Source organism: Sabethes cyaneus, chromosome 1, assembly GCF_943734655.1.
Source record: "Sabethes cyaneus chromosome 1, idSabCyanKW18_F2, whole genome shotgun sequence".
In the NCBI taxonomy this organism is placed as follows: Eukaryota; Metazoa; Arthropoda; class Insecta; order Diptera; family Culicidae; genus Sabethes; species Sabethes cyaneus.
In genome coordinates this window covers 51,039,264-51,056,508 of record NC_071353.1, presented here as the reverse complement: position 1 = coordinate 51,056,508, position 17,245 = coordinate 51,039,264, and the positions used below count along the sequence as shown (strand labels likewise).

The following is a 17,245-nucleotide window of genomic DNA, read 5'->3' as shown; positions in this document are numbered from 1 at the left end:
ATCGACGTGTGTTATAGCATAGGATGTATTCCGATCGAAGCGCAATTTCTGATCGGATCCGACTCCTATCGGCATGTAGAATAGAGGTGTGTATTTTAATTTTAGCTTGGCCAGCTGGGACTTGAGACACGGAGACATCAAATTGGACTTGAAATCATACTGACCAGACGTGTTGGATTTTGCGGGACTGTACCGGATTTGGAAGGTTTGTTCCGGATTATCATGTGTCCCAAAAATGGTCCCGCATTGATTAATTTCTCTATCGTGTCAGTTGAATATTGAAACGCTACTGTGAGTTATAGGAATTATTCAAAAAATTCTCTATAGGTACAGTGGACCCCCGTTCGTTTGAACGATTCCTCATGCAAACTAACGGGGTTACTTTTTAATTTGAACAACTGGTAACCCGAAATATGCTGAAACCTGTGTGAACTGGCCGCCCTACTCTTTGTTATTGTTTTGGTGGTTTGTTTTAGTTGGCAGTTGCAAGTGCGAATATTGCATTTTCCGATCGGATTTCTATCCTAATCGTTAGGAAAACGAAATGTGAAACCGATTAAACACGCTAGGTCAGTACAAAAAAACCGTGTTTATGTGCATTGTCTGCATAAGCAAATGATGTCATGTTGAGAATGACATTTGAACCATTTTTAATTTGCACGTCGTGCAAACCAACGGGGTGCAAATTAAAAAGTGTTCAGATTAAAAATGGTCAAACGAACGGGGGTCCACGGTATACGAATTATTGTTGAAGTAAGTTCATTCAACTGAAAAATTTATGTAATTTTGTATTAAACTGCCTTTAAATAAATTTATTATATACTACTGATCAAATTTAGCAAACAATCCATTCAATATGTCCTGCTGTCGTCGTCACCAGCATCAGAGAACCAGGGTAGCTAATCAAGCAGTCGTTTCCATTCAACTCGATTTTGGGTCATTCGTCGCCGTTTTCTCAAGTCGCTTTCGACATGGTCGAGCCATCTTGTATGTTGGGTCCCTCTGTTCATGGTGCCGTGTCACATCAATGGGTTTGTTTCGTTCTACCCATTACGTCTAGTCTAGCGTCTAGTTACGTTCTAGTCAGTACAAACGGATGCCTGCTCGTTGACGGCGTGTCGCAACGTGGCCCTGGAAGCCACGGAGAGCGCTACCAACAGCGGTAAGGCATCAGCCAAGCGTCTGAGACAGTCCCCGGGGGATGGCACCCCTGGTGGACCAAAAAAAAACGCCTGATCGGTAAAAGCCCTCAGGCTAGCGAGTTGGTGGAGCCCATCGACCAAGCAGTGGGAAACACCAAGACAAGTGGCCCGTGGATCGAGGTCACGGCCAAGAGGAAGAAAAGAGGAAGCTCCACCAAAAAGAAAGCTTCACCTAAACCGACAGGGAAGCGAGCGAAGAAGGGCGACGCTCTTATCCTGAAAACCGACGGGTCGAAATACTCGGAGGTTCTGAAGGCCATGAAAGGAGAGGCCCTACTCAAGGACCTGGGCGCGAACGTGCGGAGCATCCGCCGCTCACGCACGGGCGAAATGATCCTTGAGTTGAAGAAGGACGCCTCCAAGAAGAGTTCCGCATACAAGTCGATAGCGGAAGGAGTGCTCGGGGAGGGAGTGCAGGTACGTGCTCTCACATCAGAAATGACTCTCCAGCTTAAAAACCTGGATGAGAACACCGATGTGTGTGAGGTCGTACAGGCCCTCAAAGAGCAAAGTGGAGTGGTGATGGCAACCGAGGCGGTCCGCCTGCGAAAGGGTCCTGTCGGGACCCAGGTAGCCACCTTACGACTTCCGCTGGCGGACGGAAACGAAGCCCTGAAAGCTGCTAGGCTGAAAGTGGGGTGGTCGGTATGCCCACTAAGCGTGCTGAAGCAATTGGAGGCTTGCTTCCGATGCTTCGAGCACGGGCATAAGGCCTGGAACTGCAAAGGGCCAGATAGGAGCCAATTGTGCAGGAGATGTGGCAGTGCTGGCCATAAAGCAAGGGACTGCGCGGAGCCTCCCCAGTGCTTGATCTGTACCGGTAAAAGGGACGCAAAGCACGTAACGGGAGGTCCAAGGTGCCCGGCTGGTGTGCCGGCGACCAAGCCACGATCATAGTGCAAGTGACACAATTCAACCTGAACCACTGCAGCACGGCTCAGCAGCTGTTACACCAAGAAGTTTCCGAGTCGGCAACGGACATTGCCATCATCTCGGACCCATATCGCGTCCCTGCCGGAAACCGCAACTGGGTGTCGGATGGGTCCGGGACGGCGGCTATATGGACGACAAGCAGGTTCAAGAGGTTGTGTCAACCACAGACGAGGGATTTGCGGTTGCCAAAGTGGGTGGAGTGTTCTACTGCAGCTGTTATGCTCCGCCGAGATGGTCTATCGAGCAGTTTATGCGAATGGTAGACCGAGTATCAGTTGTGCTGACTGGTCTAAGGCTGGTAGTTGTGGCGGGAGACTTTAACGCTTGGGCGGTAGAGTGGGGAAGTCGTCGCACGAACCATAGGGGTCGGATTCTGCTTGAGGCTCTGGCAAAGCTCAACGTAGATTTGACCAACGTCGGCACCACAAGTACCTTCAGTAGGAACGGTGCGGAGTCTATCATCGACGTGATATTCGGCAGTCCTGGTCTGATAGGAGGCTGGAGGGTAGACAATGGCTACACTCACAGTGACCATCAGGCGGTCCGCTATAGTGTCGGTCAGATAACGAGGCGGCAGGCGGCGAGTGGAGCCAACACTCCAACCACTCGTGGATGGAAGACATAATACTTCGATCCCGAAGTATTTGTGGAAGCGATCCGAAGAGAGTGCGGTGATCGCGGTATGCCCGATCCGAACGCTGATCATTTGGTTGAGGTACTGTCGCGATCGCGTGATGTTACCATGCCTAGGAAAGGTCGACCTAGGTATGGCTGGTCACCGGCTTACTGGTGGACAGTTGAAATTGCGGAACTCCGCGGAGCGTGCTTTCGTGCGAGGAGAATTATGCAAAGAGCTCGTTCGGACGAAGGCAGGGTTGAATGTCGAGTAGCACTTGTTGCTGCACGCACAGCGCTTAAGAGTGGGATAAAAGCTAGTAAACGAGCCTGCTTTGAAAGGTTATGTGCTAGTGCCAATGCGAATCCGTGGGGTGATGCCTACAGGGTCGTAATGGCAAAGACCAAGGGCGTGATGGCGCCCGCAGAGCAATCGCCAGAGATGCTGGAGCGGATCATCGAGGGCCTCTTTCCGCGCCACGAGCCAAGGCCCTGGCCCCAGGCCGCTGAGTCGTCCCACGGCCGACGTTCCAGTATCTCAGACCATAGCGTAGGATGGTCGGCCTCCCAGCCGAACATCCAAAGTAACGTGGACGATGGCGGTTTGGAGATCGGGGAGGAAGTGACGGTTACGAACGAGGAGCTCATCGAGATCGCCAAATCCCTGAAGGTGAGCAAGGCACCGGGGCCAGACGGTATCCCGAATATGGCCATTAAAGCGGCTATTCTAGAGGCTCCCGAATTATTCGGGGCAGTAATGAGTAGATGACTGGAAGATGGCCGCTTCCCGGACAGATGGAAGCGACAGAACCTGGTCCTATTGCCGAAGCCGGGAAAACCTTCGGGTGTCCCCTCGTCATATAGGCCGATCTGTCTGCTCGATACTGCCGGCAAGGTACTGGAGAGGGTTATCCTTAACAGACTCGTACAGTACATGGAGGGTACAAACGGTCTGTCAAGGAACCAATTCGGCTTCCGAAAAGGCATATCTACGGTGGATGCCATCTTGTCTGTCACTAAGACAGCCGAGGTGGCAATCCAGTCCAAGAGGACAGGTATCCGTTATTGCGCAGTTGTCACGCTCGACGTGAGAAATGCGTTTAATAGCGCTAGCTGGGACTCCATAGCCAACTCGCTTCGGAACGTCCAGGTGCCGGTGTCGCTGTACAAGATCCTGGAAAATTATTTCCAGAATCGTGTGCTGTGCTACAACACGGAGGAGGGTCAGAAATGCGTTCCAATCACCGCAGGGGTTCCGCAAGGTTCCATACTGGGCCCGGTGTTGTGGAACGTCATGTATGACGAAGTTCCCGGTAGGGGTGGTGATTGTCGGCTTTGCGGACGATATCACCTTGGAAGTCTACGGTGAATCTATCAGAGAGGTTGAGTTGACGGCTGCCCACTCTATAAGCATTGTTGAAGATTGGATGCGATCCAGGAAACTGAACCTAGCACATCATAAAACGGAGGTTATCGTGGTGAACAACCGCAAGTCGGTGCAGCAAGCAAATATCAGCGTCGATGACTACACTATTTCGTCAACGCGGTCCTTATAACTCCTTGGAGTAATGGTCGACGACAAGCTCAAGTTCGGGAGCCATGTCGACTATGCCTGCAACAAGGCTTCCACAGCTATTTCGGCATTGTCTCGTATGATGTCTAATAGCTCTGCGGTATATGGCAGCAAGCGAAGGCTGTTAGCCAACGTGGTCCAGTTCATACTCAGGTATGGCGGGCCGGTGTGGTCACCGGCGTTAGGTACCAAAAGCTATCTAGCCAAGCTGGACAGCACCTATCGTCTCATGTGCTTAAGAGTGGCGAGTGCGTATCGCACAGTTTCGCATGACGCAATCTGCGTCTTAGCGGGTATGATGCCTATTGGTATCATCATCAGCGTGGACGTAGAGTGCTTCAACCAACGTGGAACTAGATGCATACGGAGTACCACAAGATCGGCCTCGATGATCACATGGCAGCGGGCATGGTCTAATTCCACAAAAGGCCGGTGGACACATCGACTTATCCTGGAACTATCCGGGTGGGTCAACAGGCGCCACGGCGAAGTCAACTTCCACCTGACACAAATTCTCAGGGCATGGTTGTTTTAGACAGTACCTGCACAAGTTTGGGCAGGCGGAGTCCCCCGCGTGTCCCGAATGCGTGGACGTTGTGGAAACTGCAGAACATGCTTTCTTCATATGCCCTCGTTTCGCGGGCGTGAGAAGCAACATGATGGCAGTGAGCGGACAGGACGCTACTCCGGATAACTTAGTCCAAAAGATGTGTTCTAGCTCGGACGTCAGGGGAGCGGTCAATGCGGCTGCTACCCAGATCGTCTTGAGCTACGAAACCGCTGGAAAGCCGATCAACGGCGAATAAACAGCCTAACTACCATAGTCCAGTAGTTATCTAAGAGTGTGCGTTAAGCATAATAGCCCCTCTCTGAAGTAATACCGATAAGGTGGTGCCAGAGGGGATTGAGGCTGGAGATTCGAGTAGGGTTTTAGTGGGTCTGGATCCTCACGCCCCAGTAGGGGGGTCGTGATACCAAACCCCACTCCCTAGTTGTTTTCTCAGGTGTCTGATAGCAGATTTCCCTACTCGTTAAATAAAAAACACACACACACACACACACACATACGCACGCCCGCACGCACGCACACTCCAAATACAATGAGAAATATAACATAATTTGAAATTTATTCTATTAGTAGATCACATTTTTCAATAGTTTACAACTTCAATCGTGTTTCTGCCTTTCATATTCCAGCGTCAAGTTCGATCTGAATTCGCTGTTCATTGATTACCAATTTTGTGTGTAGTGTGCAAAATCGGTTATGTAACAACGTACCTATTTTATGCCTTAGCTACCTTAGAATACCTTAGCTTGCTACTCCAGTAAGACTTTTAGACAGTCATAGTTGTTCGTCTACGGAAAGTAATACAAACTATTAAGCTCTGTTTGAGTTCTATTCTATCCCAAACAGCAGTGTGATTCTTTCGCCTCAGTTAGGTGGCCGACTCTTTGCTTTTCCAGAAAAACTCTGAAAACTGATTTGAGAAACTTCCAGCTGACAAATGACAGTTGCTTGCATTTGGACGATCACTATGAGCATCTTTCTTTTCATATTCGCTGCGGTAGTCCTTCCTAACAATCGTTGCTCTCAGCCATCGGCACGCTCAACATAGGCAGGAATTGAATATCGACGTCGTTTAAAATACCTATCACTCTGAATGGACTGGTGCTGCTGGTAGAAATTAATTTGCAATAAAATTACCCGGAACGTGACGATTCTGTACTGGACACCTGGCAGCGATCGGCGCAGACGTCCCGTCGTATTGACTATTTTGATCATAGTTCATTAGTCCAAAACGGTCCTGCAATAGAATATTAGTTGCAATTAGCTTTTGCCATATTATAAAAACTAAAACCAGCCATCTGCTGACTAATAAATCGATAAAAAATTGATAAACAAAACTTACCTCTTTTCGTGGAATCATTTCACCATCTAAAAACCAAGTGGAATGTTTTCACGCGAAATGTCATTTTTTTCGATTCCACGCAGGTCGCATGACATTGGGAATAACCCTGATTTCACGGGAGGTGTGTCTTGTCACTTTTCATCTCACTTGCGTGACTTTCGGAATAGGGCCGAATTCACTTCACGTTGATTTCACCGTGAAGTGAGATTGGTAATAAGCACCTGATCATCTGATTCCTCCACCGATTTGATCGGCTTTGGTAGGCAAGTTAGCTGCATACACCAATTAATCCATCTATTACGTCGGTATATTGACAAATTTTATCTCCCGATTAATCAACCTATTTCGTTTGGTTCCATCAGGCACCTCTATTTTATCCAGAGATGCCATATTTTCTAAAAAAAATGTCTGCAACTGCTCGAAAACCGGAAAAATCGAGCAGTTTTCCGGCTACTCGAATTTTCAGGTTTGAAAATAATCTGCGAAAATCTGCACACTTTTTTAGGAAGTCTGTGAAAGTTTAAAGAGCTTCGAACAAAAATCTGGAACAAAACAATAAAAGTCAAAAAAAACTGCAAATATCTGCAAATTTATAATGATCTGCAAGACCGTTCCAAAAATCTGCAATTTGCAGACAAATCTGCAAATCTGGTATCCCTGATTTCATCACCCGACTAAACAGCCAATTTAGTCGGTTTTAATCGATCGATTAAAGATACCGACGAATCGCTAGATCGCCCTGTTAATCTCCCATAAGCGTCGTTGCAACAATCGGCCGATTCGTCGGGTCCAAAATCGGGCGATTCAGCCGACGCGAACCTACTAAATCGGGGGAAAAGTAGGGGGGATTTTTTATCGGGTGACTTGCGTGAAGAGTGGCGAATACAGCCCGAATTCGTTAATTGGGCCACGACTGCACTCCAGCTGATTCGCTAATTGGGCCGACTGACAGTTGTTAGAAAATTCTAAACTCGAAAATTCCATACAATTTTGACATTCAAGTTGTCACATAGCCTAGAGTGACTATATACAGAGTGGCGACAATGTCAAAATTGGAATGATATTTATCTGTCAGTGTCATTCCAATCGAGCAGACGACCTATCCAACGCGTATGCAGGAAAGAGAAAGAAAAACCTTGGAAAAACCGCATTGCATACATTTGGGATGACTTGTCGCCACTCTGTATATAGTCACTCTAACATAGCCCATTAGCGAACGCCCAATTAACGAACCACCAATTAACGAAACTTTGCTGTATATGATTTCTCGTTTACGCTAAAGCATAGTATACAGTTCCAAGCGAAGTGAAAATCGAAGCAAGTGAAAAAGCGTGTCTTTTCGCTCGCGGGAAATAAAGACTGTGGATCTCTTCATAATTTCATGAGCTTTCGGTTTACAGTTCATGCGAAGTGAATTGAAGGGTTTACAGTTCGAGCGAAGTTAAAATAAATTTAAAGCCAATGCGGTATTTACAAGTGGGGCAATGGTGCTGCAGTAATTAAGTGTAGCGCAAAACATTTTCAATACGTTTTTTAAACCGAAACACCAGTAATAACGGTTTGGCGTGACGTCTAATTCTACAAAAAATCCGCATTGCTCTTTGCGGTATGTTTTTGGAGTCATGGGTGCTTATTACCAATCTCACTTCACGGTGAAATCAACGTGAAGTGAATTCGACCCTATTCCGAAAGTCACGCAAGTGAGATAAAAAGTGAGAAGACACACCTCCCGTGAAAACAGGGTTATTCCCAATGTCATGCGACCTACGTGGAATCGAAAAAAATGACATTTCGCGTGAAAACATTCCACTTGGTTTTTAGATGGTGAAATGATTCCACGAAAAGAGGTAAGTTTTGTTTATAAATTTTTTATCGATTTATTAGTCAGCAGAGGGCTGGTTTTAGTATTTATAATATGGCAAAAGCTAATTGCAACTAATATTCTATTGCAGGACCGTTTTGGACTAATGATGACTAATGATGGACTAATGACTATGATCAAAACAGTCAATACGACGGGACGTTTTCAGTCAGCAAAAAATCTGAGCCGATCGCTGCCAGGTGTCCAGTACAGAATCGTCACGGTCAGGGTAATTTTAGTGCAAATTAATTCCTACCAGCAGCACCAATCCGTTCAGAGTGATAGGTATGTTAAACGACACGACATGCCAGCAGCGGTATAGCGGCAAGGAAGTTTACGCCACGTTGTTCAGCATATCAGGTTTACGTGTCGCTTGTCGAAAATGGACCGGAACTATACACCGTGCAACTCAAGCAGCAGAAGAATCTCTCAATGAGATAATGCATGCATTAGTGCGAATTTCGCAGAAACATTTTCCCCCAAACCAACTTTGGAAACAGCCTACGCCGCCTGTTTTCAGAAGGCCAAACCTCTCTCTAATCCGTCGTTCTTTTGCCAGCTACAGGACACACTGGACTTTAGCACTAATTCCAACGGGAATGGTGCTGTCAATAACGACAGTGACGAGGACGATCAATTCCTGGACAGCAACGGTGACATCAGTGAAGTAGGAACAGTAAGATCACGATCTACATCGAGGCAGAATAACCATGACGTCGACGTCGAGACCCACTAAAACCCTACTCGAGTCTCCAGCCTCAATCCCCTCTGGCACCACCTTATCGGTATTACTTCAGGGAGGGGCTATTGTGGTTAGGCTGTTTATTCGCCGTTGATCGGCTTTCCAGCGGTTTCGTTGCTCAAGTACGATCTGGGTAGCAGCCGCATTGACCGCTCCCCAGACCTCCGAGCTAGAACACATCTTTTGGACTAAGTTATCCGGAGTAGTGTCCTGTCCGCTCACTGCCATCATGTTGCTTCTCACGCCCGCGAAACGAGGGCATATGAAGAAAGCATGTTCTGCAGTTTCCACAACGTCCACGCATTCGGGACACGCGGGGGACTCCGCCTGCCCAAACTTGTGCAGATAATGTCTAAAACAACCATGCCCTGACAGAATTTGTGTCAGATGAAAGTTGACTTCGCCGTGGCGCCTGTTGACCCACCCGGATAGTTCCGGGATAAGTCGATGTGTCCACCGGCCTTTTGTGGAATTAGCCCATGCCCGCTGCCATGTGATCATCGAGGCCGATCTTGTGGTACTCCGTATGCATCTAGTTCCACGTTGGTTGAAGCACTCTACGTCCTCGCTGATGATGATACCAATAGGCATCATACCCGCTAAGACGCAGATTGCGTCATGTGAAACTGTGCGATACGCACTCGCCACTCTTAAGCACATGAGACGATAGGTGCTGTCCAGCTTGGCTAGATAGCTTTTGGTACCTAACGCCGATGACCACACCGGCCCGCCATACCTGAGTATGAACTGGACCACGTTGGCTAATAGCCTTCGCTTGCTGCCGTATACCGCAGAGCTATTAGACATCATACGAGACAATGCCGAAATAGCTGTGGAAGCCTTCTTGCAGGAATAGTCGACATGGCTCCCGAACTTGAGCTTGTCGTCGACCATTAATCCAAGGAGTTTTAAGGACCGCGTTAACGAAAGAGTGAAAGAGTGCAGTCCACGACGCTGATATTTGCTTGCTGCACCGACTTGCGGTTGTTCACTACGATAACCTCCGTTTTATGATGCGCTAGCTCCAGTTTCCTGGATCGCATCCAATCTTCAACAATGTTTATAGTGCGGGCAGCCGTCAACTCAACCTTTCTGATAGATTCACCGTAGACTTCCAAGGTGATATCGTCCGCAAAGCCGACAATCACCACCCCTACCGGGAACTTTAGCTTCAACACCTCGTCATACATGACGTGCCACAACACCGGGCCCAGTATGGAACCTTGCGGAACCCCTGCGGTGATTGGAACGCATTTCTGACCCTCCTCCGTATTGTAGCATAGCACACGATTCTGGAAATAATTTTCCAGGATCCTGTACAGCGACACCGGCACCTGGACGTTCCGAAGCGAGTTGGCTATGGAGTCCCAGCTAGCGCTATTAAACGCATTTCTCACGACGAGCGTGACAACTGCGCAATAACGGATACCTGTCCTCTTGGGCTGGATTGCCACCTCGGCTGTCTTAGTGACAGACAAGATGGCATCCGCCGTAAATATGCCTTTTCGGAAGCCGAGTTGGTTCCTTGACAGACCGTTTGTACCCTCCGTGTACTGTACGAGTCTGTTAAGGATAACCCTCTCCAGTACCTTGCCGGCAGTATCGAGCAGACAAATCGGCCTATTTGACGAGGGGACACCCGGAGGTTTTCCCGGCTTCGGCAATAGGACCAGGTTCTGTCGCTTCCATCTGTCCGGGAAGTGGCCATCTTCCAGGCATCTACTCATTACTGCCCCGAATAATTCGGGAGCCTCTAGAATAGCCGCTTTAAAGGCCGTATTCGGGATACCGTCTGGCCCCGGTGCTTGCTCACCTTTAGGGATTCGGCGATCTCGATGAGCTCCTCGTTCGTAACCGTCACTTCCTCCCCGACCTCCAAACCGCCGTCGCCCACGTTACTTTGGATGTTCTGCTGGGAGGCCGACCATCCTACGCTATGGTCTGAGATACTGGAACGTCGGCCGTGGGACGACTCAGCGGCCTGGGGCCAGGGCCTTGGCTCGTGGCGCGGAAAGAGGCCCTCGATGATCCGCTCCAGCATCTCTGGCGATTACTCTGCGGGCGCCATCACGCCCTTGGTCTTTGCCATTAGGACCCTGTAGGCATCACCCCACGGATTCGCATTGGCACTAGCACATAACCTTTCAAAGCAGGCTCGTTTACTAGCTTTCATCCCACTCTTAAGCGCTGCGCGTGCAGCAACAAGTACTACTCGACATTCAACTCTGCCTTCGTCCGAACGAGCTCTTTGCATAATTCTCCGATCGGAATGCAGAATCAAGGATGATGCAGAATCAGATGGAAATATGGCACATGTGCACTACTGTACTAGCACTAGCCTTTGAGCACAGGCCGTCCGTCCGGCAAGGGAAATAAGAAGGGCATCCCTTTTATTCCACGGACCATTGATAAGGGACCGTAGATTTTATTTCACAAGTTCACATGAGTAGGCAAATAAAACAATCCGACGCTATTCCGTCAATCTTGTCAATGGGGTTATTATGCAACTCATTTCACTGCCAATCTCACTTCACGAATGAAATTTTTTACACTTCACTCTACGTGGAATCGGGAATAGGTCAAAAAAAGTGACGTGAGTTTGGAAGTGAAATTTATTTCACCGTGGAGTGAGATTGGTAATAAGCACCATGAAGTTTTTTTTGCCAATATTAATAAATATTTTCCTATTCCACACCTCTACACACTCATTGGCTTGAAACGTCAAGTTTTCGCTAGCTGCAGCCTTGTTCACGAACGTAGACGCGCGCGAAAGAAAAGTACCCAAGTGAAAAAGATGTCATCCACAATCTTTAATTTCGGTGGATCACGTTTGTTTACAGTTCCGAGTGAAGCGAAATGCAGTTTTTGCGCTAGTGAAAAAGTTGAACGTTTTGTATGGGATTTTCACTTCGCTCGGAACTCTATACAGGGCTTAACGCTAACATGTTGGCATCGAAAACCGAGGGGATGCGCTGTGCTATCCCTCGCTATGTATTTGACAGAGGATAACATCGCGCTTCCAAAACTGTCAACGCTTCCAAAAGTGTCAAATTTCAATGGCAGTAACATAGCGAGAAAAAAAAGAAAAAAGCAAAACATCGATTTTCATTGTTCGATGTTGTACTTGCTGCTCTCGTTAATGGCGCATTCCCTTGTCGAAAACATGGCTGCCTACCAGCTACTTGCGCTCAACGCTGGCAAGGCCAATCGCATCGCCTCGACTGCTTTGAGATAAAAAAAAAATCGCTGCAATGTTAAAAGGCTGTCAACTGTTTGAGCAATAATATTCGAACCGAATACGATCAATACGATAGAGCAGTGGTGCCCAGGCATAGGCACGGTGCGGGCCAAATCAGATCGCCCATGAATACCGCGGGCCGCAATAATCTCTGACCATTCCTGTGCATAACAAAATGCAAAATATGCGACAACAAAATCCATTTTGTAGGAATTACCACAAGATTTAAACCCGAAAGCATTCAGATTCACAACATGCACGAGGCATTACAACTAAATTGAGGGACTCCTATGTCATCAAAACAATTTCTCGCCATTCCACAATCTTTCAAATCAGTCCGCGAGCCGCACGAATCATCATGAAGGGCCACATGCGGGCCGCAGTTTGGCCATCACTGTGATAGAGCGATCTGATACCTTTATATTTTCATGGCGCATCAGTACTTATTTTTTACGCTAAAATTTCTGGTTTGTTTAAATCTCTTCAGCGGTAAATGGATAACGACGTAGAAAACTTTATAACAATGTGAAGACTTTTATGTTGTCACGTACCACGTTACTAAAGATTTATAAAACCGCTGACCAGTTTGTTGAATTCTTTCGAGTATTTCAAATGAATGTTATGTTTACCGTCAGGAAAAACGTGCAACCTGCAAAAATAGACAGATGAAATTATGCTAGAAGCCTTCATTCGATATCCGATTCAACATACTCGGTAGTTGGGATTGTGTTTAAAAGGTGTGGTACGTGCTCGGGTACAATCATGGGATCTAGAGCTCCGTGGAGGACAAAAGTGGGAGCTCGAATATTTTCTAATACGTCCTTACATATGTCTCCATTCTTCTTCCGATAGATTTGAAGCATTCCGTCAACCCAGGCCGACCAGATTCGCGGAAAATCTGCCTTCCCATATATGGCTTCCATAGGCTCTCGCATACGACTGGACCATTTACTCACATCGCGGATACCTGTAAAAAACCTTGAATACACCGAAACATCGTTTTAGTTTACACTATAAACCTACTCTGGTAAATATCAGCTTCTTTTTGTGTGATATATGCGTTGGCACCCCATACAACTAGCTTTTCCACCTGCGTTGGTTTTCTGCCTGCCATTATCAGACCGGTAATTCCACCATCACTCCAGCCGAGGATTGAAAACTTTTCAAAGCCAAATTTTTCCATCAAATGGAATGCAGAGTCTGCATCTTGCTCATAAAAATCGAGTCCAAACTGCTTCTCCGGAGGTCGAGACTTACCATAGCCAGGAGGATCCCACGCTATTACAGTATGGCTTGGAAGTAGACTAGGAAGTTGCTCAATTTGTGGTTTGAAATCTGTCCAGGCGGTACCTAATGCTCCAGGTAATAAAATTAATCCTTTCTCGCCATTGCCAACTTTGACAAAGTTTATTTGATGAGCTCCAATTTGCAGTTGTTTTTCCATAGCATAAGCTACCGATTTTGTGTTTAGCTGGCGAATTGACATCGACGGTATTGACTTCTGTCTCAAGTAAGGTTGAAACCCAACACTTCCGGCAAGTTGTTCAATGCCGCGACGTAGAAGTAAAAGTCGCATTTCAAAATAGATTTGTAGAAATTTTCTGCTATTATTTTGATTGCAATCTTCAAATCCTGAACAACAAATTATGAAATATAAAAAATTATAAGGTTTTGCACGGGCGAGCATAACCTCGCTTTTTTGACGTCTATCAGTGGTTTGTTTACATCGATTTAGAATGCGGGTTAAAATGATTAAAGTGAATACTGTTAAGGGCGTCTGCGGCAGGTCAGAAAAGCACAAAAACTGCCATTCCGAGTAGTTTAGAGGGTGGCACTGCTGGACAATACGCTTTTAAAACGTTTAACTTTAGTTTATGCATATTGTGTTTGCCTAACAAATAGTAAACAAACCACGAGTGGATGTCAAATGGATGAATTGCGTTCATTCGTGAAGTCACCTTGCAAAACCTTATTGCATATTTTCAATAATATGAAGTATTCCACCACGCACACATATAAAGATTTTTTGACATTAGCTGTGGACCTCGCTGAAGCTGTTTACAGTAAGAATAATACCAAGAACATCAAATTCCAAACTCCCGGATCCTCTCCTCCACTCTTTGCTCTCCTCTCACTCTCACTCCTACATAAACGATCCGCAGCTAATGTCATTCTTGTTAGTGACGAAACCGCAAATTAGGCAAATTACTTCATTGAAACATCTTGAAACTAGAGTGACTATATACAGAGTGGCGACAAGTCATCCCAAATGTATGCAATGCGGGTTTTCCAAGGTTTTTCTTTCTCTTTCCTGCATACGCGTTGGATAGGTCGTCTGCTCGATTGGAATGACACTGACAGATAATTGTCATTCCAATTTTGACATTGTCGCCACTCTGTATATAGTCACTCTACTTGAAACATATTCGATACCTTGCACACGACCACCCCATCGGCAGGCAACCATGTTTTCGCCGCCAACATCTCGTGAGTACGAAAATGAGATAGCATGTCAGCACTGCGTTTCACTCAACTGCCAGCAGTCTGATTTGGGCCCGCTGTCAAATTTTGAGCCCAGGACATGCTGTCGCTGACGTTCACTGCAGCTCGATATAGAGATGTCGATGGGGTGCACACAGGGGCTTGCGACGGGTGCCATGTTTTTGTTGCCAACATCTCAGCACATCTCGACAAAGGTTGGCAGCAAATCTACCTGTCAGACAGGTCTCTTGCATTTTTTGAAATAGCGCCCTTCGTTAAGTGGACTGTCAAACACCGTTCGTTAAGATACGGATAGCACCCCGCTGGGTGCACACGACACAAGAGAACACAAGGGCAAGATAGAGTGACTATATACAGAGTGGCGACAATGTCAAAATTGGAATGATAATTATCTGTCAGTGTCATTCCAATCGAGCAGACGACCTATCCAACGCGTATGCAGGAAAGAGAAAGAAAAACCTTGGAAAACACGCATTGCATACATTTGGGATGACTTGTCGCCACTCTGTATATAGTCACTCTAGGGCAAGACAAACATTTTGGCAGATTTTCACCAAGGGAATGCGCCATTAACGAGAGCAGCAAGTACAACATCGAACAATGAAAATCGATGTTTTGCTTTTTTCTTTTTTTTCTCGCTATGTTACTGCCATTGAAATTTGACACTTTTGGAAGCGTTGACAGTTTTGGAAGCGCGATGTTATCCTCTGTCAAATACATAGCGAGGGATAGCACAGCGCATCCCCTCGATTTTCACCCACACGTACATACGGGCATTTTTATCAACGCTAATTTCGATCGCTTGCGCTCTTTAAGAAATTCCTATTCTGCTTCACCTTCACCCGTATACATCATTAAACTTTTGGAGGTGGCAGCAGCTTACGTTCGTCAACGCGAATAGGTGAACAAAAGCTTCATTCGACAAGTAGTTGGCGCCGTGGTATTTATTATCAATTTCTCACCCTGTCGTACAGCCTAGTATCAAAAACATTCCATCAAGAAGACTGGCATCTCTTCGTCGCTCCCATACAAATGTCGAGCAACAGAAGGAACAGCGCACCCCTCCCGACAAAAGTTGAAGCTGTGTGTACATGTATTGGTGTGAAAAAATGTATGTGAGCATGGCAATGCATTGCATACGTGTTTGTGTACATCCATATTCTAATATACACACACTAGTATGTGAAAGTTCAACTTTAACTCGGCAGATAGCATTGCTGTTACTGTCTCTCGACTTTTAGCAGAGTTGCCAGTCTTCTTGATGGGATGTTTTTGCTAGTATCCATCAGCTTACAAAGAAAACAGCTCAAGAAAAAATCCTGCTATTTACCGAAGAAATTTTGACAACTGCAAGGCAAGCAATTATCTGTCATTTTTTCTTGTGGTAATAATTGCGCCGGATATTATTCCGTGCGGAAAAGTGACGTTTAAATTCACTTGCATGTAAAACTGCGCCATCTGAAAGTGAAATAATATTTCTTGTGAGGTGCATAGTGGTAAAGAAATCGCAAACGGAAAATCTTTTCTAAAGCATTTCTTGGCCTATCTTTATGCCCATTTCTTTTCAGGTCGATACTAGGCTTACGCGATGAATTATAACAACAGACCTCATATAGTTCATAGACAAGTATTGGTGCTGGCATCGCTGGTTATTTACAGGTTATGTTCTGTTTTGCTATGTACTGTACAACAAATGTCAAACTTGTTTACATTTAACTTGTGCAGATCAATAACAATCATACAGCGTGCTTAGGTTAAACACACTTGAAGATTCTTCTTGCGAAAAATGGTGCGGAAATACCGTGGACCCCCGTTCGTTTGACCGTTTTTAATCTGAACACTTTTTAATTTGCACCCCGTTGGTTTGCACGACGTGCAAATTAAAAATGCTTCAAAGTGGTTCAAATGTCATTCTCAACATGACATCATTTGCTCATTCAGACAATGCGCATAAACGCGATTTGTTTGTATTGATCTAGCGTGTTTAATCTGTTTCACATTGCGTTTTCCCAACGATTTTGATAGAAATCCGATCAAAGAATGAAATATTCGCTACATCCAACTTCCAACTGGATCAAACCACCAAAACAATAACAAAGAGTAAGGTGATCAGTTTTCACTATTTCCAGCATATTTTGGGTTGCCAGTTGTTCAAATTAAAAACGAACCCCGTTAGTTTGCACACTGACGAACTGACATGATACTTAGGAGAAAATCCTTTAAAAACCATCGTCCTGCACATTTTGCTTGCACACTAGCACCCTCTGTTATGCATTTACAGTTTTTATGACTTTTATTGTTTTGTTGCAAATTTTTGTTCGAAGCTCTTTAAACTTTCACAGACTTCCTAAAAAAGTGTGCAGATTTTCGCAGATTATTTTCAAACCAGAAAATTCGAGTAGCCGGAAAACTGCTCGATTTTTCCGGTTTTCGAGCAGTTGCAGACATTTTTTTAGAAAATATGGCATCTCTGTCGATAACGTCCTGCACAATTTGCAGCAGATTTTTATCGGTTAGCTGATATTGTCAATTGCAAGGAAAATTGTACCGTCCAAAGTGCGATATCGCTCATAAAAGTGTTATTTTAGCTTAAATCGTTTCAGTATCTTCGGCGCACTTTTTCGTCATCTTCCAAGCCATAAGTGCGCCGAAGAGACCGAAACGATTTA

General features: G+C 45.9%; 1 protein-coding gene across 2 annotated transcripts; it reads right to left on the bottom strand.

Annotated features, from left to right (window-relative positions):
• Positions 1-12,398: 12,398 nt before the first annotated feature.
• Positions 12,399-14,120, bottom strand: LOC128739576 (valacyclovir hydrolase). Of its 2 annotated transcripts, XM_053835079.1 has the most exons (4): positions 14,033-14,120; positions 13,098-13,706; positions 12,786-13,041; positions 12,399-12,723 (listed from the first exon to the last, which is right to left on the bottom strand). In XM_053835079.1, the coding sequence occupies exons 2-4, from the start codon at positions 13,648-13,650 to the stop codon at positions 12,633-12,635; spliced, it is 900 nt and encodes a 299-aa protein (XP_053691054.1). In that variant the 5' UTR covers positions 13,651-13,706; positions 14,033-14,120; the 3' UTR covers positions 12,399-12,632. The 2 variants fall into 2 exon arrangements, with proteins under 2 accessions (XP_053691054.1, XP_053691049.1); XM_053835074.1 differs by lacking the exon at positions 14,033-14,120 and having other exon boundaries at positions 13,098-13,912.
• Between the last annotated feature and the right edge of the window lie 3,125 nt (positions 14,121-17,245).

Excerpts from the sequence above, each read along its gene's own strand:
- LOC128739576 (XM_053835074.1), bottom strand. The coding sequence starts at position 13,761 with ATGCTCGCCCGTGCAAAACCTTATAATTTTTTATATTTCATAATTTGT. Across the intron at positions 13,042-13,097 it reads AGAAGCTGATATTTACCAGA|GTATCCGCGATGTGAGTAAA; the intron begins GTAGGTTTATAG and ends GGTTTTTTACAG. Across the intron at positions 12,724-12,785 it reads AACACAATCCCAACTACCGA|GTTGCACGTTTTTCCTGACG; the intron begins GTATGTTGAATC and ends CTATTTTTGCAG.